At 46.7% G+C, this 22,640-nt stretch overlaps 1 protein-coding gene across 1 annotated transcript; it reads right to left on the bottom strand.

The window, feature by feature from the left end:
* Nucleotides 1–6,667: 6,667 nt before the first annotated feature.
* On the bottom strand, nucleotides 6,668–16,807 carry MAFK (MAF bZIP transcription factor K). The gene is given in 4 exon segments (XM_033166634.1): nucleotides 6,668–6,926; nucleotides 6,928–7,284; nucleotides 11,171–11,250; nucleotides 16,646–16,807. Coding segments are annotated over 4 exon segments (639 nt in total). The 5' UTR covers nucleotides 16,713–16,807; the 3' UTR covers nucleotides 6,668–6,791.
* Between the last annotated feature and the right edge of the window lie 5,833 nt (nucleotides 16,808–22,640).

Genomic DNA, 22,640 nt, shown 5'->3' with positions numbered 1-22,640 from the left:
TTTTCTGCTGCTCCAGAGAAGCGGACACGGGGCAATGGATTCAAACTACAAGAAAGAAGATTCCACCTAAACATTAGGAAGAACTTCCTGACAGTAAGAGCTGTTCGACAGTGGAATTTGCTGCCAAGGAGTGTGGTGGAGTCTCCTTCTTTGGAGGTCTTTAAGCGGAGGCTTAAAGAAGGCTGATCGCCGAAGAATTGATGCTTTTGAATTATGGTGCTGGAGGAGACTCTTGAGAGTCCCATGGACTGCAAAAAGATCAAACATATCCATCCTTAAAGAAATCAGCCCTGAGTGCTCTCTGGAAGGGCAGATCCTGAAGTTGAGGCTCTAGTACTTGGCCACCTCATGAGAAGAGAAGACTCCCTGGAAAAGACCCTGATGTTGGGAAAGATGGAGGGCACTAGGAGAAGGGGACGACAGAGGATGAGATGGTTGGACAGTGTTCTCGAAGCGACTGGCATGAGTTTGGCCAAACTGCGAGAGGCAGTGAAGGATAGGCGTGCCTGGCGTGCTCTGGTCCATGGGGTCACAAAGAGTCGGACACGACTGTACGACTGAACAACAACAACAAAGCGGAGGCTGACAGCCATCTGTCAGGAATGCTTGATGGTGTTTCCTACTTGGCAGGGGTTTGGACTGGATGGCCCTGGGGTCTCTTCCAACTCTATGATTGTAACTCCTGCTGCCAAACATTTTGCCTCTGCTTTCCTTTGGGTAGCCCAAGACCTCCAGACACACTGCCCAGGCTTGTGCCCCGAGGAGGTCACTTGGGCTGCTACACAGCAGTTTGACTTCACCCCTGGAGACCACACTCCCATATCTCTTGAGGCAGACTGATGTCAACCATCTAGGTCTTTCATGCAGCCCTCCTGGGCTCCGGTGTAAGCTCTGTAGGAAGGATGGCAGCCTGAGGTCTCAAAGCTTTGAACATACTGATCACAGACCAGGTCAAATCTGAAACCAGAAAATGCTTTATTGGAAAGGTACAAAAAACAACGACAACCAAAAACCAGTCATTGCAGCTAAAATTTACAGCAATAAATTAACATTGTGTTGTATTATTATTTTTGTCAAGAGAGATTGGACACGCGCACACACAGTGAATATGCCTTACGAAACAGGCACCCACATTACTTGATATATCAATAATTTATTTCATAATAAAAAAGCAGCGCACGAAAAATAAATGATCGAAATGAAAATAATCAAGTAAAACCACAGAAGATGGGATGAACAGGTGACGAAAAAGAGACTTTCCTATAATTTTTCAAGGGTGAGTGAAAATGGGGGAAGAAAAGCATTATGGTCGGCTATCAGTGGGAAAACACTCCTGTGTTTTTTGGAGGTAGGGACACAAAACCTTAAACATTAAACCAAATAGTGGTAAAGCTTTAAAAAGACTTGAAAGGGGAGGGGGAAGGAAGGGCTTCACTTCTTGGCTTTAGGCCACTGGAGTAACCTGAATTCCCTTCTGATTTCTCACATTAAGAAGCCTCACTGCTGGACTGCTCCAGTTACCCATTTCTCAAAAGTTGCACATCCTTCACTGCAGGATTAAACAATCCAGCTTGTTAGCTTTCAATATTGAAGTGCCATGTCTTATGGCAGCCTTCCCTGACCTGCTGCCCTCCAGATGTTGTTAAGACAACGCTGATCACCCCTGGCCATAATGGGCTGGGGCTAATGGGATCTGGGAATACATGATGCAGATTGAGATGGCAGGCCTGCACCACCTGTGGGGAGGTCAATTTCTTTGATACTCCCCCATTTGTTTGTTTTTAAAAACTCCCCTGTGTGTAGTAAGCCAGCATGGAAGGGAGAAAGGTTTAGCATGGTTTTCTCCCTCATGCGCAAGGTTACTGCAGGTGAGGAGTGTTCAGTGCATTCAAAATCATGATCCACGCCCCCCTCCCATGGAAACTGGTACAGTCCAGAATGCTACCATCATGGTAGCCTACACAACAGCTCCAATACTGAGCAAGCCTTCCAAGAAAGGCAGTTGGTCTGGCCAAACAGCGGCAAGGATCGGAACAGCACGACTGGCTGCTAGACTGAAATTAGTCCATGGGATGTTTCATTCAGCCCAATTATCTGCCCCTCTTGGACATGCTAGCATTGAGGAAGAGAGTTCAGCCTCAGTGGAAATCGAGGCAGACCCCAGAACCCCAATGGCAAGTCATGCCCAATGTGGACATCATGCACAGCAACGGTGTCGTGCATGTGTTTCCGAGGCTCCTGTAACAGGTCCTGGAAGCTGGATGGCCAAAGATGTGCCCAGACCTAGCAGAGAACAGCTGGCTTGTTAACCTCACATGAAGGTGAGCTGACACTGAGGCGGGAAGAGATACCCCAGGAGCTGAATTTGGGGCACCATGAAAGGCAGAATGGAAGACGGACAAACCTGACCACAAACCACTGGGCTGTTCCTTGGAAGGGCCACTGAGCTGGGCATGAGCCGCACCAAGACTCAGAAAAAGCCAGAGCATACACTGAACATCTTTTCATGTACGGAGAAATGAAGCTCAGGATGGTGGAAGCTGATGAGCAGAAAACATGAAGGGATGTTCCGTGGTTATAAAAGTTGGCCTGCAGCCCCTTGCTGCATGCATAACACACTTGAAAACACACACACACACACACAATCGCATGTGGTGGTTTGCGCACAATGGGTTGCATATTAACTCCCATGTTCAAGTGCCTTCCATGTAGGAATTGTCTAAGTAGGCATATGCATGTATACGGATACATATTCCTGCAGTGACTGATGGCACAATTTGCTCAGGTCTCCTGAACTTCCCATCCTTTTGGTGCACAGACTTTTGAGAGGACGGTGCTTCCAATGGCCATCTCTGGCTGCAGCCACAGGTGTCGAAAAAGTAGGTGAGAAATAAAACTAAACAAAGATTTCAGATTCCTTCTGTCATATTCCTGACTCGTCAGAGAAAACTTATTGGTTCTTCTCTCCTCCCCACTCTCTCTTGGAAGCAGACTTTTTCTTTTCTAAATAAGAAAATGACAATATACCACACTAAAAAAGACAACAACCCAGACAATATCTTTTACAAAAAATCTGTACGATAAAATGTATATAATTATGCATTTATTATATATCTATATCTATATATATATTTATATATGTTTCTCATAAGTGTGTCTCTCAAATATTTCCACATGGTCCTTAATTGATATCCAATATGGATTACCTACCATGGCATGGTAACGACAGCTTAATAATGCCTTCGGCCTCTTGCTCCTGATCAAATTACAAAAGGTACATAGTCCTGTTGGTTGGTTGATGTCACTCTGCCCCCACAGAAGCTGCTCTTAGTTCTCAAATTAATCGGCAGAGGATCAGGCTGAGGTCACTCCTCGGATATTAGCGTATTATCCATGGCAAATTCTAGATGCCTCATGTGCCTGCAGACCACCTAGGGAGGAGGTTTTCCAGCAACTACCCACGGGGAGAGTAAGCAGCAACTAGCTGGTGGTAAACACACAGCTGCTAAGGGCTAAACCCTAAGGTTGAAGCCTTAATTCCGCTGGGCTGCAAACACGATTTCAGTTAGATTGTTGTTGGAGCGTCTCTACCAGTTTCTTTTTTTAAAAAATCAGCAATTGCTTGCTGCACCTCTGGCCAACTTTCCTAGAACTGAGGGAGGCAGGTGATTACTCAGTTGCAAAGAAACACTACTCAGGAAAATGTCTGTGTCTCTGTTCTTATTCTGAAAGGAAACCCCATGAAACACATTCAAGGAAATTCAAGAGCTGTACATCTATGGGACTCTAGCACTGTGGGTGGTCATTAACTGGGCGCAGCCTGTACAGAACAATTTGTCAACGTAGAAGCTGTATGGTGATGCCCTTCGTACAACAGCTTTTGAGCAAGTCTAGTCTTTCGTTATCTCTATGACGAAACAGAGGTTAACATTATCCTCTCGTTTCAGGGTCCTGGCTATGACAGTGAACCTGTGGCCTTACATATGTTGTTGAGCACCATTTCCCATCTGCCCCAGCCAACAAGGCTATGAGTGAGGATGTGGGAGCTGTAGTCCAGCAACATCTGCAGGGCCACAAATTCCCCATCGCTCAGCTACGAGATCCTGGGCTGCGGACAGGGGTTTCTTTCTCGAGAGTAAATTTTGGGTGGGGCAGGGGGAGGTTATGAAGCATCCAGGCATCCTTAAAGCCCATAATGGCCAGCCCTATTTGTTTCCAAAGCTCCAACAGTGCAAATTATCTAAAACCTTTCTCCGCTTTAAGAACTCGAGAAGCTTGCAGAGATCCAGGGCATTTTCCAAAATAATTTTTTTACAGGAATAACAGCAACATTGTGTTGTTATTTTTTTTTTCTTCCTCACCTTTGCTGAGGGGGTCAAAAAAGGCATGGGTTAAAACACAGGACATCAGATTGCCTTCTAGAGGGTAATGTGAGGCCTGGAAAGAAATGAGGTAATCCTTTAAAAAAGAGTCGCATCTCAAGACTCGAAAATAAGCCACCGGAACAGTGGGCTGGTAGGAATTTAAGTCTTGAATAAATGACTTGGTTTTTGTTTTCTTTCCCTTATGGTTGTTGCAAGTGTGCAACCCTGCTAACTCTTATTGAGTGTAGACACTGTAGGTGTTAGATACCATCCGTGTTCCTAACTCCACTAAGGGAATGTGGTCTCTGCTTACCACCATCAATGATAATGGTGCAGTGATGTGTCAGGCAGAGTATCACTCCTGCAGCAGCAAACGCACACACAGAGCGAGCGAGAGTGAGAGTGTGTTTGTGTGTGCCAAGGGGGCTGAGTGAAGTATTTCCTCTTCCTGGCATTGGCTATTTGGGAAACACACACAAGGTTTAAAATCGCCACCAGCATCTTCACCGGCCTGCCCTGGTTCAAATCCACGTCACAAGATTGCCCCACTGGCAATATGCAATGGTTCAGCTCTGTTTTGGAAGTTCTCGCGGCCCGTTATCAATATATAGAGCGGGCGGATATGTGCAAAACAGAGCTTCCTCCCTGTAAAAGGATTGCCGTCATCCAAAAGGAGCAAGTCTGGGGAGAAATTCCAGGGCAGCTTTTATTCTGGGATGCTTACTTGGGTCTTCAAGTGCTGAGTATCTGGTGGGGAGGCAGCATCCAAAAGGTTCTGTCTTACACCCAGCAGTCTAAAATGGTGAAGTCCATCTACAGTGTTGCCAACAGGGGCATTTGGCTCCAAGCCTCAGGGTCCTCCCTTTTTATTAGCAACTTAAAGGAGTACTTTTGCTGAGGAAGAGGAAGAAGATGAGATGACTGTCTTGCAGGACCAGCTTAAAGTCAACGTGTACGAGGTCCTTCCTTTTAATTTAATCTGAAAACCTGTTGCTCTTTCCTTACTTCCTTGGGATTTTACAAACTCATTTACAAACTTTTAACTCCTCTCTTTCCCCACTAAATTCAAAAATCTCTGCTTTCCTCTCCCTCCACTCTTCCACCCCACCTACCAAGTCCTCTTCTGCCCCCCCCCCCCCCACCACAAACCAATCAGCTCCAATCCTTCCTCTCTTGATCCACGAAACACATTTCTCCACCCATCCCGTCCCAACTTTGCAATACTTGAGAAAGAAACCCTCCTGCATTTTCAAACTCCCTTGCATTCCTTGGCAGTATTTCATCTATGTGCCCTGGTCTTGAGATATCTCCAAGGCCTTGTTCCCTTGCAGATATTTACATCTACTAGGCAGCTTATCCAGAACACTGCTCTCTGTTTTCACCACTCACTCATCTTGCCATACATTGTCTTTTGGGCATTAAAGAGCACCGAAAGGCTCCGTGAAGTCAGAAAAGAGGATTATGTTAAGGCTTTGTGTTGACGTCACACCTGTTTCTGCCTCTTACGTGAAACTTTCTTGTCTTCTCCTGTATGCTGCTGCTTTACAGGCCTTTTAGCAGACCCTGTAAGAGAACACCTTGTCAGAGCACAGACTTCTACTGTTAAACAGTATCTCTCGCTTTTTTATTGGCCCACCCACATCCCCACACCCTTAACACTTTCCCATTTCCTTTTCTCTGCAGCATTGTTCAGTCTAGATCTAATAGTTATTGTTATGAGAAAGAGAGAGAGAGAAAGCAAGGGAGAGGGAGAGAGAGAAGAGAATATTGGTTTAGAAGTAACTAGACTACATTTTTTAAAAGACATCTGACTCACAGGCACATTGTGGGGAAGTAGCTAAAGAGACATTTTTGCATTGTAGATACTGCTCTGTTTGCTAGGCCACATGGCAAAGGGGAGGGGAGATAATCACATCAAAGGTGGAAATTCACCTGTGAAGGTGTTTCCATAACTGGAGAGATAAGACATTGTTCTATGACATTCTGATGAACTCTCAGCAAAAGCTGCTCCAGAGCCAATTGCCCATTCTGTGACTGATATAAAGCTGACTACGACTGGACATACTTTTTTCTGAAAGAAGGAAGATGCTGTTCTTCATTTATTCAACTTGCCTGTCAATTCTGCAGGCCATCCATTTCTGAGTCGTTCAGTTTCACTCCAAAATGTTCTGGAGAACACCCTGGTGTCTTCTCTCGATTGGGGGCTGCCTGGGACTTAAAGAGGCTGTGAGGAGGAGTTGTGCAAGACCCCTTGTGCAATACCTACTACTCGACATGGCATTCCCATTTCAGCCACAAGCGGCTTGACAGAACTTGAAGTGCCCAGCAAGAACAGCCCATTAGTTTCCCCCTTTGCAGAGTCCACTTGGTAGCTTTGGGGGAGAAAATGGATTGCTGATCTTTCAGGAAGGCAGGCCTCTAAACCCATCAACGAGATCCTACTCTCCCTTCCAAAAGGGCTGCTAGTTCTGCCACTCTGGACACTAGGAGGGCTGCTGAAAATGGCACAGAAGCGGATGAGATTTCTGCCGACTTCACGATGGTGATGACACTGGTGGCGGCAAACTTTGGTTGGAGTGATGGGCCCCCGGGCGACAGTGCGGGCAAAGGTCTGCAGCGCCTCGTACTTGGAGCGCAGGGCGTCCAGCTCTAGCTTCATGCTGCTGTTTTCCCGGGCGAGCTTCTCCACCTCCTGCTGTAGCTCCACTCGCTGCCTCTCCAGTTCCTCCTTCTGCGTCACACGCTTGATGCGGCAGCTGGCAGCGTAGCCCCGGTTCTTAAGTGTGCGCCGCCGCTGCTTCAGGCGGATGACCTCCTCTTTCGTGAGACCTCTCAAGTGCTGGTTCAGCTCCCGCACAGACATCGACACGAGTTCATCGTCACTGAGCACCGGGGCGTTCTCTCCCGACTCCTCCTTGACCTGCAGACGCCAGTGTCACAAAGGCAACTTATGGATCACAGGATCATAGAATAGGAAGGGACCACAAGGGCCATCTAGTTCAACCCCCTGCAGTGGAGGAATCTGTTGCCCAACATGGGGCTCGAACCCACGACCCCGAGGTTAAGAGTCTTGTGCTCTACCGACTGAGCTATCCCAGGTCTAACCTTGCTATCCTGCACGCCTCGGTAACTTCCTGATTATTTGCCATCGTATCTGGAACTGCCCTTGAAGGCTACCCAATAGTTCAAAATACTGCCCCTCTTCTGACCAAGATGAGCTGACAAAACCGTATTATACTTGTTCAGCAACTGCGCTGGTTTCCAGTAGGTCTCTGGGCTCAAATCAAGGTGTGGGCTTTGACTTCTTTAAGTCTAAACTGTTTGGGTCCAAAGTGTCTCAGGGAATGCCTTCTCCCCGTGCGAAGATATACTAGAGCAGGAAGGAGGCATGTTGGGTTTTAGTGGTAGATCTCTGGGTTATTTGCAGTAGATCAACAAAGGTTCCTGGCCCCAAACAGTGAGTAAAATGGCAAGAAAAGCAACATCCTCTGTCATTGCTTTCCTTATGCTAATCACTTAATCTCTTGGCCTCAGTTTTCCTCACGTGTAATGAATGGAATAGTAATTGGCTGCCTCTGACCACTTCTTTGTGAATCTCTACTACCCAGCTTCAGAGTTCTGCATCAGAATTCCTCATCTGCAGGAACTCAGATGGAGAATTCTACTTGAAATCTGCGGATGATCCAGTGAGTGGCACTTGGTGCGGAGTAGTTCCTACCCAAGTCAACATTATGCATCTGACTCTTCCCTCTGAGTCCAAAGCATCATTCACAAGAATCATCCATCATTTATAAAAAAAAAAACCTGAACCAACATAGTTAGAAGTTATGGTAACATACTACTTTTTTTTAAGTATTACCGGTATTTCACAACAATTAGCAGTATCATTCAGTTTTTATAATTCAGATACGTGGCAGTAACTTTTCTTTTTTCTGCTGCTGTGATAAAGTTAGTGCTTTTAAAAATACCTGACCAGCATTTGACCTGCTTAATTGACCAAATCCTTTCCTCCTCTCATAGAATTATAGGGTTGAAAGGGACCCCAAAAGACGTCTAGTCCAACCCCCTGCAATGCAGAATCACAGCTAAAGAATCCATGAGAGGTGGCCATCCAACCTTTGCTCAAAAACCTTCAACACTTTTGGAGGGAGTCCCTCCCGCTGTTGAACAGCTATTTAAATCAGTCAACTGATCAACTGTAGTATTTAAATAAATTAATATTGGCTATCTGTTTGCTTCTATGGAAGTTCACAATGCTGATGTTAACTTTTAAAGCTCTAAATGCCTTGGGCACCAAATATCTTATGAACTGCGTCTTCCCACACAGGTTATGATATTCTGCTAAAGCCTTTTTCTAGGTAGCTCCTTTAGCAACAAATGACAGGGTCTTCTCAGCAGTGATCTCATCACGCCCCCCCCCCCAAGCCCACTTATTCTCCTATGGTGAGAGGAGATATGATAGCCATCTTAAGAGCTATCACATGGAAGAGGGGAACATGCTTGTTTTCTCCTGCTCTGAGGGTAGGACTCGAACCAATGGCTTCAAGTTACAAGAAAAGAGATTCCGACTAAACTTACGAAAAAACATTCTGACAGTAAGAACTGTTTGACAGTGGAAAAGACTCCTACGAGAGGTGATGGACTCTCCTTCCTTGGAGTTTTTTAAGCAGAGGTGGATGGCCATCTGTCATGGATGCTTTAGCTGAGTTAGACTAGATGACCCTTGGGTCCCTTCCAATTCTAAGATTCTATGATCAGTCTTATTTTGGGGGCAGCACCCCCCCCCCAAAAAAAAAAAACCACACCGGTATGTGAATTTGATGGATTTTAAAAAAAATAAAATGGATTTCCTATGTAAAGGACACGTTGGTATATTTTAAGAATGTCAGCGTTCATGGGCTGAGTGTTCAGCCACTCCAGGTCGCACATTTGGGTTGCACTAATAAAAGTATGCTGCCCTCATAAGGGATTTTGGAATTTTTCAAATGGGCCAATGGGCCTTTGCTTTTCCCCCACTTCCCAAAACGGCATGAGGACATCCTGCTAGCTGCAAGGCAGGAAGCAGCAGAGTGGCTCCTTCCTTCCTCTCCACAAGCCACATCAACCTCAGGATGTTGTACCTCAGAAGGGCTTCCCATGTCCTTCTTCCACGAGGAATGGAAAGCGAAATGACTCAGATGATTATGCACGGAAATTCATGACCATATGAAGACATCCAGGAAATCTGTTACAGGACCTGAGTGTATGAATCAGACCATGAGTCCATCTAGCCTGAGCTGGCTGACAGCAGATCTACTGGGTATCGGTAGATGTGCTTTCCAGCCCACTAACCAAAATCTGTCAGGAGTGCGTGCAGGAGCCAGGCCCCATGACCAGCAGGGCTTCGCAGGACTGGGGCCTTCCTAAGTTTGTTCTGGAGAGGCAAGGCGTGGCCGCACAGGTGAGGCCCTCTTGGTAACTCACTGCACCTGGTGGCAGAGCCGGGAAGGGATAAAAGGTCAGCATTTCCCTTCGGCTCTTTGCCACAGCAACATGCTTCCTGCCTTGCTGCGTCTGGCCTCCTGATTCCTGCCTCCTGCTTCCTGATCCCCAGATCTTGGCTTCTGCACTCCTTGCTTCTCGACCCTCGCCTTCGTGACTCCTTGCTTCTCGGCCCCTGGACCCCTGCTTCCTGACCTCGGACCCCTGGTTTCTGGACTCACATTCCTGCTCCCACCTCGCCATCTTGCCCCCGGTCCTGACGTCCTCTGCTGGGGCTTTCGTTCACCCGTAGACTGGACAGTGACAAAATCCTTTTAACTAGAGATGCTGGGGGGTTGAATATGGAAACTTGTGCCTTGCAAAAATTCACCCTACCACCACACTATGGTCCCCAGCCTGTGAGTGTGGCATGAATTTTCCTGCAATATTCCATGAACTGTGTAAAACATCACTTCAGCTCAGGTCCCGATACAGAATATTGTCCTCGTCTCCAGCAAGTTAGACGTAGGTACCCTTAATTTCTCTTTTAAAAGCGATGAAGAAAACTCTGTATCACTGCGTTATCTGCAGGCAATTGAATTTGGCACTGAACGATGTATTTTAAAGAATTACCACTGGGGAAGGTGGTAATTTAGAACAGGGAACCTGTGACACCCCACAGGATGGAGTCTAGCTCACATCAGCACCACTCAGAATAGCCAATGGTCAGGGACTTTGGAAGTTGCAGTCCAACAATACCTAGAGGTCTACGGTTCCCTGCTTGTGGTTAGGAGATCCGCCACCATGAAAACTATTTTCATACAGAGCACACACACAATTTTTTAAAAAATAAAAGCCTTGTGTCCCACATTCTGTTTAGCAAATGCTAGCCATATGCCTCTGAAACAGCCTTCCCCAACCTAGTGCTCTCCAGATGTTTCGGATTACAGTTCCTCCAGCCAGCACAGACAATGGTCTGTTGCAACCCGGATGGGAGTTGCAACCTGGAATGTAAGGATGGCACTAAGTCAGGGAAGGCTGCTCTGGGAGTTCACAAGCAAGGTGTGATGATAATGGTCACCTGCAGCACCTGGCACACAGAGGTATATTGCCTCTGGCCATGGAGGTTTCATGAACTTGTCTCAGTTTTCCTTAAAAGCCATCTATGCTTTATACCAGAATTGGGCGGGGGGGGGGGGAGCCTGTGGTCCTCCGGATGTTGCTGGACTACAACTCCCAGCATCCCTGACCATTTGTCATTCTGGCTGGGGCTGATGATAGCTAGAGTCCAGCAACATCTGCAGGGTTGCAAGTTCCACTTCCCTATTTTATGCCACTCTACTTACCTTTAATGTTTTGTTTGGTTTTGGATTAGTCGTCATAACCTGGGTACAGTCACCTGGACAGAACTGCTCAGAAATTGCAACTAGATGGGAAGAGAAAATGAGAGAGAGAGGCAACAGGTTTAGAGAAAGGAAACAGACCCAGAAAAGGCATTCTAAATGGGACATTTCCCCCACCATGTTCATATGCTGCATGTCGATTCAGAAACTGTCACATATCTTTTATATGTCAAATCTATTTGAGGCGATGCTCCTCCATTATTTTTTGAACTCCTTCCCTTGTCTTTCTAAAACCCATGCTCATTTCTGGAACCATATAAGCCAGCTCGCCAATCATCGAGCGCACAAGAGAGCATATGGATATACAGTCTCCTAAGGTATGTGTGCCACCAAAAGACCGGGGGCCAATTATCCAACAGTGGTATTAGAAAAGGCATAAATTCAAGGAGACCTTATTCGAGACCTCATCCTAGAACCACTTGTGGGGAAACATCATTAGGAGAACGCTGTGCTCTTCCTGGGCTTCCCAATTTGGGCCAGGGTGGATGAGCATTGTAGATGTGTCGGGCTCAGATCCTGGTGTATCAGAGAAGTGCTAGGCAAAAGGGGGGAAGGTACACAATCAGCAGTGAAAACAGAATCCCCTAGTTGCTCAGTCTCATTCAGGGGATCTTTAAAGGCCAGAAAGCACCTCCTGATCTGTTGCAGCTTATCGGTATGGCTGGCTTCCCTGTCACTTTTATCAACACCAGAATGAGTGGGGATGGGAATGGCACAGGCTCAATCCCCCCGCCCCCAAGTTGTAAGTTTAAAACCCACTGTAGTCTTGGGTCATTCCATAGCAAACACAAACTCATTGATCTGCACTGCCTTCTGTTAGGGGACAATCAGTTTGGGGCTGGGGAAGCTCTTTCTCCTCTGCCACTCCTGGAAATCTGTACTTCCTCCCTCTGTTGCCCCACAACCCCAACGTGAAATGAAAACTGCTGCCTTAAAGAGAATAAATTAACAAAACTAGCCTTTTTACAATATAAGACGCAGGATGTGGGGAGGGAGAACTGAAGCAACATCATGCCCTACCCTGGCCATCAGTAGACATTTCTGCTAGTTGGGGGACTTGAGTAGAGCTACTAGAACTTCTAACTCACAAGTTGTCCCTGTTTTCCTCCTCCCTCCCAATCCATTTTCCTTATGTGAGGTGCCTTTATAGATTACTAAAAAAATAAACTAAAATGTTAAAACCAATCCCTGCCCTCAGGTTTGCAATCTGTAAGTCACTCTGGGGAGCTTTTCCTCAATTGAAGAGCAGGATACAGATTATTTAAATAAATGAAATAAAGAGGTCTATTATTTCAATCTCACCTATGTTATTACAGGCAAAGACAGGGATTCCCCATTCTCAGTGATCCTATCAAACATCACACGCACGGAACCAGAGCTCATTTAAAGAAAGAAGCAGCACTGATTATACAGGGTGAGTCCTTTAAAAGAAGCCCCATGGATACAGAGTACACATGTTCCACGGGGCCTCTTTTAAAAGACTCACCCTGTATGTGTGTCTAAGAACTTGCATACAGACCCCTGGGTATGGAACACTGGACCTTCCTTGTTGAATAGGCATTCTCTGTGTCTTCATGTTCTCCTTCATGGATCACTCAGGGAAGCTATGAGCTATGCCATGCAGGGCCACCCAAGATGGACAGGTCATAGCGGAGAGTTTAGACTAAATGTGATCCACCTGGAGAAGAAACTGGCAAGCCACTCCAGTATCCCTGCCAAGAAAACTCCATGGACAAAGACAACAGGCATATATAGGGGTGCCTGGCATGCTCTGGTCCATGGGGTCACGAAGAGTCGGACACGACTGAACAACTGAACAAATGTGTGTTCATGTTAGGCATGAGAGCCCAACAATGAGCAGAGCTAGTTGCCAGCATTCACTAGTAAGAGAAAGTATCAATATATCAGACTGTACATACATGGGAACATAGGAAGCTACCTTCTGTCTAGCTCAGTATTGTCTACACTGACAGGCAGCAGCTGTTCAGAGTTCCAGACAGGAGACATTCCTTGCCTTATCTGGAGATGCTGGGGACTGGACCTGGGACCTTTTGCAAGAGCTTCATCGCTGAACTATGACTCTTCCTCATTAGGAGACCACCTTATGCAGACTCAAGGCCACTGGTCCACATAGCCTAGTGTTGTCTGTCCTAATGGGCAGCAGCTCTCCAATGCTCCCACCTTTTCTAGTCTTGCAACCACAAATCATTCTAGATACAGCGCCAGGGATGGAACCTGAGTTCATCTGCCTGCCTAAAAAAGATGTGCTCTGCCTGAAGGCGTGGAACCCAAACAAAATCTGAGGTGATGTTTTGGGCTATTAGGCTAGGGAAGGATTGTGGAATAACAAACCAGAACACCCGATGGGACCGAACACAACAGCGGCTTAATCCACACAGTAAGAAATCAGAGTGGCAAGATGGGAGAAGATGAGAAAGCAGCCGGAGTTAGACCTCATTTCTGTCCAGGATTTTCATGTAATTACCAAGTTATTGAGGTAGGAAAGACCTCCTCCATCCCTGCCTCCCGTCTCCCACACCACTGTGTCCACAGGCCTACAAAGACTTTAGACCCAAATTTTATCAATTTGCTTATCCTTGGATTCCAGCATTTCATTATGCCAATCTGACCCCCCCCCCCGTTTAAGTGAGGGGGTTTCTAAATTTGGAACAGTTCCTTATCTGTTTGTCTGGGCTCAGTTTGTTCCGTAAAGCTAACCTTTTCTTCCCCAATCTCAACAGCACAAGCCGATTGCTATTTTCTCAGTACAGCTTTTTGAAAAATCATGCAATAGTATCTTGAAAATCTGCACAAATTTATTACAATCACATAATCAGGGTTAGCAGATAGCAGAAACAGGGAATATGTTTTTTCCCCAATTAATAAAACAACAACACACACACACACACACACACAAACTTTTACTTAAGACAACCCACCACCCCACATGAAGGTCACCTAAAAGCTAAGGGACGATAACCTCTGGCCTTAGTCCCCACCCTGCTGAAGATTTCAACAGTGCATCCAGAAAAGTGAACAAACCTCTGCCCACCACCACCTGTAAGCCTCCCAAATCTCAAGGCAGACAAACAATCACACAGGGGGGGAAATCACAAGACGGCAAGACAAGGATGATGGAACAGGTTGCAAAAGAGAAAGAGAAAAATGCAATGTTCTCCTCACTTTGTGGGGTTCTCTCGCCCCTAAGGCTGAGGGAGGGGGTGCCCTTCTGATCTTCCCCGCTGTGTGGAAATGTGGCACTCAGCAGCGACGCCTCCTCCCCACTCGCCCTGAGGACGGCTGCCCTTCACTCTCACCTCAGGTACACTTTGCAAACTACACCCCTTCAATCAGCGCAGGAGAGGCAGTCTGCCTGTCTAGACCTCGGCGGCAGAGCCTCCACCTGCATCGCGCAGCACAGATGGATGACACAGTTGGAGCGCCTGTAGGAGAATGAGGAGAGGGCAATGCAGCTGTGACATCACAGCAGCTTCTTTCTCCCCTGCCAGCCTGGGCCGGGGGAGCAGAGGGTCTGGACGCGCCTAGCAAGCATAGGCGGCTTTCGGAAGCTGCAGCGCCGGGCGTAAGGAACCTTAGAAGACAGTCTGGACCGAGTTCTCCCTTCTCCCCTACAAGCTCCCGCCGCCTCCCGGAGAAGGAAAACTTGTCTCCATCCACCTCTACATCGTGTCACACGCTCTAATCATTCATTTTTTTTTTAAAGGATACTCAGCCAAAGCATCCCAAGCATGATTCCCTTCCGATAGTTGCCATGGTGACCTTGGGAAAGTAGCCAACCCCAGACGGTAACCATGGAAACAAGAGAAGCCCAAAAGCAAATCATGACTTGGGGTCATCTCTGTGCAAAGACGCTGGGAGGACAAAGGGAGAGTCAACAAACTCAATTCGTTTCAGGACACTCCTCCCCCCTGAGAAAGTGAAAGGGGGAAGTACAGCAGGCTGAATGGAGGAATTTGAGCAGGGGCGGGGCGGGAGGGGGGGTCTGGCTCAGCCACAAATGCTTCTCCCTTCACTTGTGGTGATCAACACAGTTCAGCATCACGTGACATGCGCGCAAAATTGAAAACGGGAGAAGGGATTGCTGCTGTGGAAATGAAAACATTCCCTTTCAGGGGCCCTCCACTTCTTGGGAACATAGCTGATTTGCACCAAGTCAGATTGCTGTGTCCGTCTAGCTCTGCACTGTTGACCCTGACTGGCAGCAGCTCTCTAGGGTTTCAGGCAGGGGTCTCTGCCAGCTCTGCCTGGAGATGCCAAGAACTGAACATGCAAAGCAGGTGCTCAGCGATGGCCTAGCCTCTCTCCTCCAGAAACTCCCACTGAACTACAGCAGTGCGATACAGAGGTTCCCAGAATGGTCCACTGACCACCAGAGATCTGTAAGCTTTATTCAGCTGACCCACTGCTTGTCTGCAAAAATGCAGTTTATTGCACGTCACCTAGCACAGCGCATTACAATTACTACAGCAGGCAGAAAAAAAATCATTAAGTGGTCCACCAAAACCCTCAGCAATTTCCAAGTAGTCCATACAGGAAAAAGTTTGGAAGTCGCTGGTGTAATACAATAAAGAAAATTACCTCTGAGTAGATACAGAGTGCCTTCCCCCCACTTCTAAGCAACCACACCTTGCGGTTAAAACAGGGAGGCATCGTTTGAGAGTCTGGTCACCTGTTAGAAATCAAACACAGCTCCCAGTAATCCTGGCTAGCACTGTTGAGAATGCAGCCCAAATATTTTAAAACTCTGAAAGTCTGTAGGTGCTTACAGAGGCTCTTCCGCGTCGCTGGTCAACTCTGTGCTGATACACTGAATGTAACTGTATTTGCCAATCCCTGTAAGAACTGGAAAGACAAACAGGACTGACGAAACTAGTAGGCGATGATACAGATCCAGTACTAAGGTAGCCAAGGTGTGGGAGGCAAATGAGGACGGAATGAAGAAGATGCAAGCAAAGGGAAGGACTCAACGGGCTGAGGAATTGTGGGATATATTTTAGGAAGTGGAGGGAACTGTTATTTCTACAGCAGCATCAGTATAACTCAAGCACCGAGTGGAGTAGCAGTGTCCTAAGCTTCATGTGAGCCAGGGCTGCCAAGGTACCTAGAATCCATTTCTTCTTGGAATGAGAAGCAGGGGGCAAAGGCAAGGACTGCCTAACAAAAGCGGGTACTGAGGGGCAAGAGAATCAGAGGATCCCACACACAGGGAGGCTGCAAGGGGGTTCCAGGCCTCAGGATCTCCCGGAGAGAAAAGCAGGAGGCTTTGGAGGGCAGCTGAGAGCGGTTAAAAGCCAGAGGAGCGAAAATCACAGGCAAGCCACATAACGGGAAATGAGAAAAGGTGGGGCAAGGCGGTAGAGCTTTGCAGAGAGCTGGAAAGGAGCCCAGCAGCGTTACCTTGGATTTGCAGAGCCCTTCCCAAGCCCTTGCTCATTCCTGTGCAGCTCTCCTCTCCCGCCCTCATGTTTGGACTTTGCCATGCACCATGGAAGCCTCCTTGCTGCTGCCCCGGGCACCTCCCTTGTGGAAGGCAGGTTGTGCAGGCAGGAGAGGCACGAAGGCAGGAGCTCCACAGGTTCTCTCTCTCCCGGCACCAAACGTTTTTTTTCTTTCGGTGAGAAAGTCAAGGAAGCAGAGCGGGGATGTGGCGGGAACAAAACAAGCTCAGTTCCCTTCCCTGTGTATGTACACATACACACACACACAGCATGCCTTAGGCCATGCATCCCTTTGGTGCCATAGCTATGCAATGAGTCACCAGCTGTTTACAGAGTGGGAGAAAGCTCACATTCCCACAGAACCAAAAACACTTCCTCCTCCTCCTCCTCCCTGCCTCCCCACCCCAACCCCTATAAGGAGAAGCACACACTGGAGTCTTCCTGTACTTGGCAGGGTTCTACCAGAAAAGGGAAGCAGAAAAAAAGTGAAAGGGAGGGAGGGAGGGAGGGAGAGAAGGCCACATCCCACTAGCAGACACAAAAAGGCTTTTGATCCTGGACCTGGAAATATTCAAAGCACTTCTCCCCTCTCTTCTGCCAGTTGATGGGAGGCTAGCCCAAAGCTTGCTCAGAGATGGGAGGAAGGCGCAGGACTTGGAAAGTCCAAAGGCTGAGAGTTGCTGCTCTTCCATCTGCCCACCCAACCAGCTGCTATTTTTGAGAATGCCTTTCGACTTCCTCCCGCCTCCAGGTCACCTGCAGCATCTTTATGTATCCTCCTTTTGCTGCGGCACCAGAATCTCATCTTTGGTATGTATGGATGGATGGATGGATGGATGGATTGCATGAGGCAGCAGTGGGGATGTGCAGCACTTTGGTGGCATCTCTGCAGGGCAGAAATAAGAACCTAGGAAGAGCCTGCTGAATCAGGCCAATGGCCTACCTAGTCCAGCATCTCACAGTGGCCAAACCGATGCCTTTGGGAAAGCCTCACGCAGAGCCACAACCACAAGAGCCCTCTCCCCTCCTGCAGTTTCCAGCAACTGGTATTGCAAAGCACTGCTGCTTCTGACTGTGAAGGCAGAACAGTCATCATGGAGAGCAGCCACTGATAAGTCTTCTCCACGAATTTGAAGCCATCTAAGTTGGTGGCCCTCACCGTCTCCTGCAGGAGTGAGTTTTATAGTTTTAACAATGTGCTGGCTGAAAGACTTAAAACTGTCCCAAATCTTCCAACATTCAGCTTCACTGGATATCTATGATTTCTACTGTTATGAGAATGGGAGAAAAAATTCTGTCTGTCTGTCTGTCTATCTATCTATCTATCTATCTATCTATCTATCTATCTATCACCTATCTAATTTTATTAACTTCTGGGGGAGATGGGAATCTCAGACCTATCTCTCCCAGTTGCATTATACTAAATCTCTCCAAATTGCCCATTTTCATTTCCGCACACTGTCATCCACACTATGGAAAATCTTGACCAGCTGTAGCCCCCAAACACTGGCTTCCGGCCATTAGTACCCACTAAGGAAACAGCTAATGATCATCACTGACCACTAAGAGCACAACAGTAAACTGTTATTAATTTTGACAGTCCTTAATATGTGAAATTATTCTACCGGTACATTACTTATTATGTTCTCAGAACGTCCTCCATGAAGCTTAAGCCAAATGACAGCAACTTATCACAGACGATCCAGGACACTTAACGGCTGTGTGGGAATTTGAACCCGGCTCTCCCACATCCATGATCAGTGCTACGAATTTCCACTTAGCAAGTGTAACTATTGCAAGTCATTACAGTCATGATTGGCCATGAAAACCAAGAGTAGTCAACCAAATGTGACAGCACGCCACGAGATTTATAACTGCTGTCAAAAGTAAATGGTCAAAACAAATACAGCATTGCAAGCCTGTAAACATCCTGGATACTTCCCCTAATCCCACCGTCTTGCTCCACAACCTGATCAAAAGCCGTCATCTGGGATGTAAAAAAGAGAGAGCTGTGCATTTCTCTCTGCTGCTCTCGGCAACCACCAGGGACGTGCTCCTGGCCACCATATTGACAGAAGTGTTTGAGGAATATAGAATGGTCACTATAAGCACACCAGAACAGCAAAACATGCTGAAATATTTACCTGCAGTGGGTAATTTATTATTATTTTTAAAGCTGCAGGCAAGCAGTATTGCAGAAATGCTTCCAGAGCTATGGGACTGGAGAGCGGAAGGTAAGCACAAACTCCGGCTTCTGCTATCAGGGCAGGGAACCCAGGGCCACTGGGAGGCTTCCTCCCAGGAGGAATATTAAGGCAATGGGGAGACCAACCTGGTCCCACTCTGCCTGAGTAGACATGCCATTCCAGCCGCTGGTTGCTCCAGGGAGCGCAGAAGCTTACAAGGGCCACTCTGGAGTCTGGTCCCCTCCACTGGCTGAAGGACCAAGAAGAGCCACCCACTGCTATTCAGGCAACACCACCAACAAAGGAAGAACAACCTGGCCCCAGGTAGATTTACGGTAAGTGCCCTTCAGGAGCTCACTTTGAAAAACTCCTCTCCCTCCAGCCCCCTTCCTTGGTGCCTCCTGCTCTTTTAGTCTGGCAGCTAGATGGCAGGCCTCTCTCTCTATCTCTCATTGAGTTGAGCCACTTTGGGAGACAGCAATGATCTAAAAAGCGGGATAAGAAATATAGTAAATAAATGAGATAATGCTGGATAACTCCAGGGCAGCTGGGCAGGAAGGAGGCTGGAAAAATTAAAATGTGCTGCGGTGCTTCAGAGGCTCATTCCAGCACATGAAAAGCTGGTGCTGCTTATAAGCACCAATAAATCATTTTGGCCATCCAGTTCTCTCTCTTAGTGGAAGCCAGCTTTTTATCAACAAGTCAACCTGCATGTGTGGTCTGAATGAGACTGCTGGAGTCACGAACGCCAACTGTTCTCATCTCCAGTGCAATTATTGCCTCAGCCTGCACGGGTAACTCACTCAAGATTGCCAATGTACATTCCCTTGCCTTTAAGGATGAAAAAACTCCTTCAGGCTGCCTTCATTTATTTATTTTATTGCATTTATTACATTTATATACCACCTTTATATTCCAAGGTGTATTCTCCTCCTCCCCATTTCATCCTCACAACGACCCTGTGAGGTAGTCAAAACAAAATAAAATAAAAAATTCCTTCCAGTAGCACCTTAGAGACCAACTAAGTTTGTTCTTGGTATGAGCTTTCGTGTGCATGCACACTTCTTCACGAAAGCTCATACCAAGAACAAACTTAGTTGGTCTCTAAGGTGCTACTGGAAGGAATTTTTTATTTTATTTTGTTTTGACTATGGCAGACCAACACGGCTACCTACCTGTACCTGTGAGGTAGGTTAGGGTAAAAAGATGGTGACTGGCTCAAGGTGACCCAGTGAGCATCATGGCTTAGTGGGGATTCAAACCCTGCTCTCCCAGGTCCTAGTCCAACATTCTAACCATTACACCACACTGGCTCGTCTCAGCTTCTGGTGTTCCTTAGGCTTAAACAGGAAAATGCTCCCCCGTTCTATCAATCCATACTTAAAACAGGTTCCCAAGATTCTGCCTAGGGTGGCCAACTTTTTTTTTTTTATCTGACACCAGGATGCAGCCAGAGAAATTTATTAAATTATTATTATCAAAATAATGTATATACCACCTTTCATTTTGAGAAGAAAAATCAAGGCAGTTTGCAAACAAGTGAAAGCCAACAGCAAAATAACAAGTACAATACACATTATAAAAATATAGCTACCCAAAAAGACACAGCATAAAATTTCATCAACATTAAAAGTGAATAATTAAAATGTATAATGAACAAGCCCACTGAATGGCATAACAGTTACAACATCAATTAGAACAGGTAAACTCCTCCATTTTCAAATGTGGCAAGCATTCACCAACAGCGTCCCTATTCAGCCTATTGGTCCTCATCCATCCAACACTGCATCCAAGGACTTGTACAGCTTCTGCACAGCCTCTCCTGACTCAGAGGTAACAGAGAAACTTCCTGATGATTACTCCAAATGGCTTCATACAGATGTTAAAATAGCACCTTGTGGCACCCCACAGCTAAGCTGCCAGGATGCAGACACATCCTGGCTGCCAATCTGGCTACTGGGCCAAGTTTAAGGTGTTCATACTAAGATAGACGCAGGTGGCGCTGTGGGTAAACCACTGAGCCATGGGCTTGCCAATTGGAAGGTCGGCGGTTCGAATCCCCATGACGGGGTGAGCTCCTTTTGCTCAGTCCCAGCTCCTGCCAACCTAGCAGTCTGAAAGCACATCAAAGTGCAAGTAGATAAATAAGTACCGCTCCGGCGGGAAGGTAAACAGTGTTTCCGTGTTCTGCTCTGGTTCGCCAGAAGCAGCTTAGTCATGCTGGCCACATGACCCGAAAGCTGGACACCAGCTCCCTCGGCCAGTAAAGCGAGATGAGCACCGCAACCCCAGAGTCGTCCGTGACTGGACCTAATGGTCAGGGGTCCCTTTACCTTTACTAAGATAGAATTCCCTATATAGCTCAGAAACCCGGTTACTTCAGAGACCACATTATCCCTTGTAACTTAAATCTTTCAAGCTGCAAAGTTCGGCTAATACTTGTATTACAATTGACATCCATTTGCTAAATGGATTCCCTGCCCCCGCATGGAAATAACACACGGGAAAATTTCCCACCCCACAACAGTGACCACATCACTGCCATTTTCAGGAAGCTAAATCAGGTTGCCCAGCAGTGCCAAATATCACTCTCCTGTGGCAAGAGTACAGCATGCACAACAAGATAAGGAGCACAAACTCCCCTCACTGCTGTAAGGTTGACAAATTCAGCTTCTCTGGGTTCAGATTTTGGAATGCCTGGGTAAAAAAAATGTTACACGTTGAGGGTGATAGACCATTCATCATCTGGCATCACATACAGAGATTGGATGAATGGCGTTTGGCAGATGGTGGTGGTTCACTGCCTTGGCCACTATGAGCTGACAAATGCTAAGCATTTCTTCTTACCCTGATTCCATTTTTTTCTCCCACTGAATATGAAAGGGAGAAAACCTTTCTCCATTAATACAAATGTATTTCTGCATTGTAGTATATTTTTATTTATGTATTTATTTTCATTTATTATTCCATTTATATCCCACATTTTCTCCAAAGAGCTCAAGGTGGCACAAGCACTTCTCCCCCTCTTCCATTTTTATCCTCACAACAACCCTGTGAGGTAGGTTAGTCTGAGAGAGAGAGTGACTGGCCCAAAGTTACCCAGAGATCTTCATGGTCAAGTGGGGGTTTGAACCCTGGTCTCCCAAGTCACAGTCCAGCACTCTAACCGCTACACCACAATGGCTCTTTGCCATCAATCTCCACTTTGTCCTTAAATGCAGAAATATACCTGCCTCTCCCACCCCACAAAAAAAGTATTGTTCTCTTGCCACCTTCAAACCTAAGCCCTCAACTGAAACAAATAGACCCACTGTGTTTAACTAATATTCTGGACTCTCCTTCCTTGGAGGCTTTTAAGCAGAGGTTGGATAGCCATCTGTCATGGACGCTTTAGCTGAGGTTCCTGGACTAGAGGACCCTTGGGATTCCTTCTAACTCTACATTTCTATGATTCTATGGAAACATAAGATAGTTATCCCTAGGGTTGTTTTTTTTACTTTTTTACTTTTTATAAAATATCCCAAACTTCAGTATTTTTCTTTAAATGAACACATTAACCAAAGTCCAACAAAGGGAACCACAGAGGCCAGTAAACGCTAAGCATGGGGTGTTGCTTGCAAGGAGATGCTTCCACTCTACCCTTCACAATTTTTTCTCCTGCTCCATCAATTCTCACTCATACACAGTCAGTCCGTTACCCACAACAACATAGCAAGGGGGGACATTGGCAATTATGAGAATCATACAGACGGTGAGCATATGCAAAGC

The sequence above is a fragment of the Lacerta agilis genome, chromosome 13, assembly GCF_009819535.1.
Source record: "Lacerta agilis isolate rLacAgi1 chromosome 13, rLacAgi1.pri, whole genome shotgun sequence".
NCBI lineage: Eukaryota > Metazoa > Chordata > Lepidosauria > Squamata > Lacertidae > Lacerta > Lacerta agilis.
This window is presented reverse-complemented; position numbering and strand designations above follow the sequence as displayed.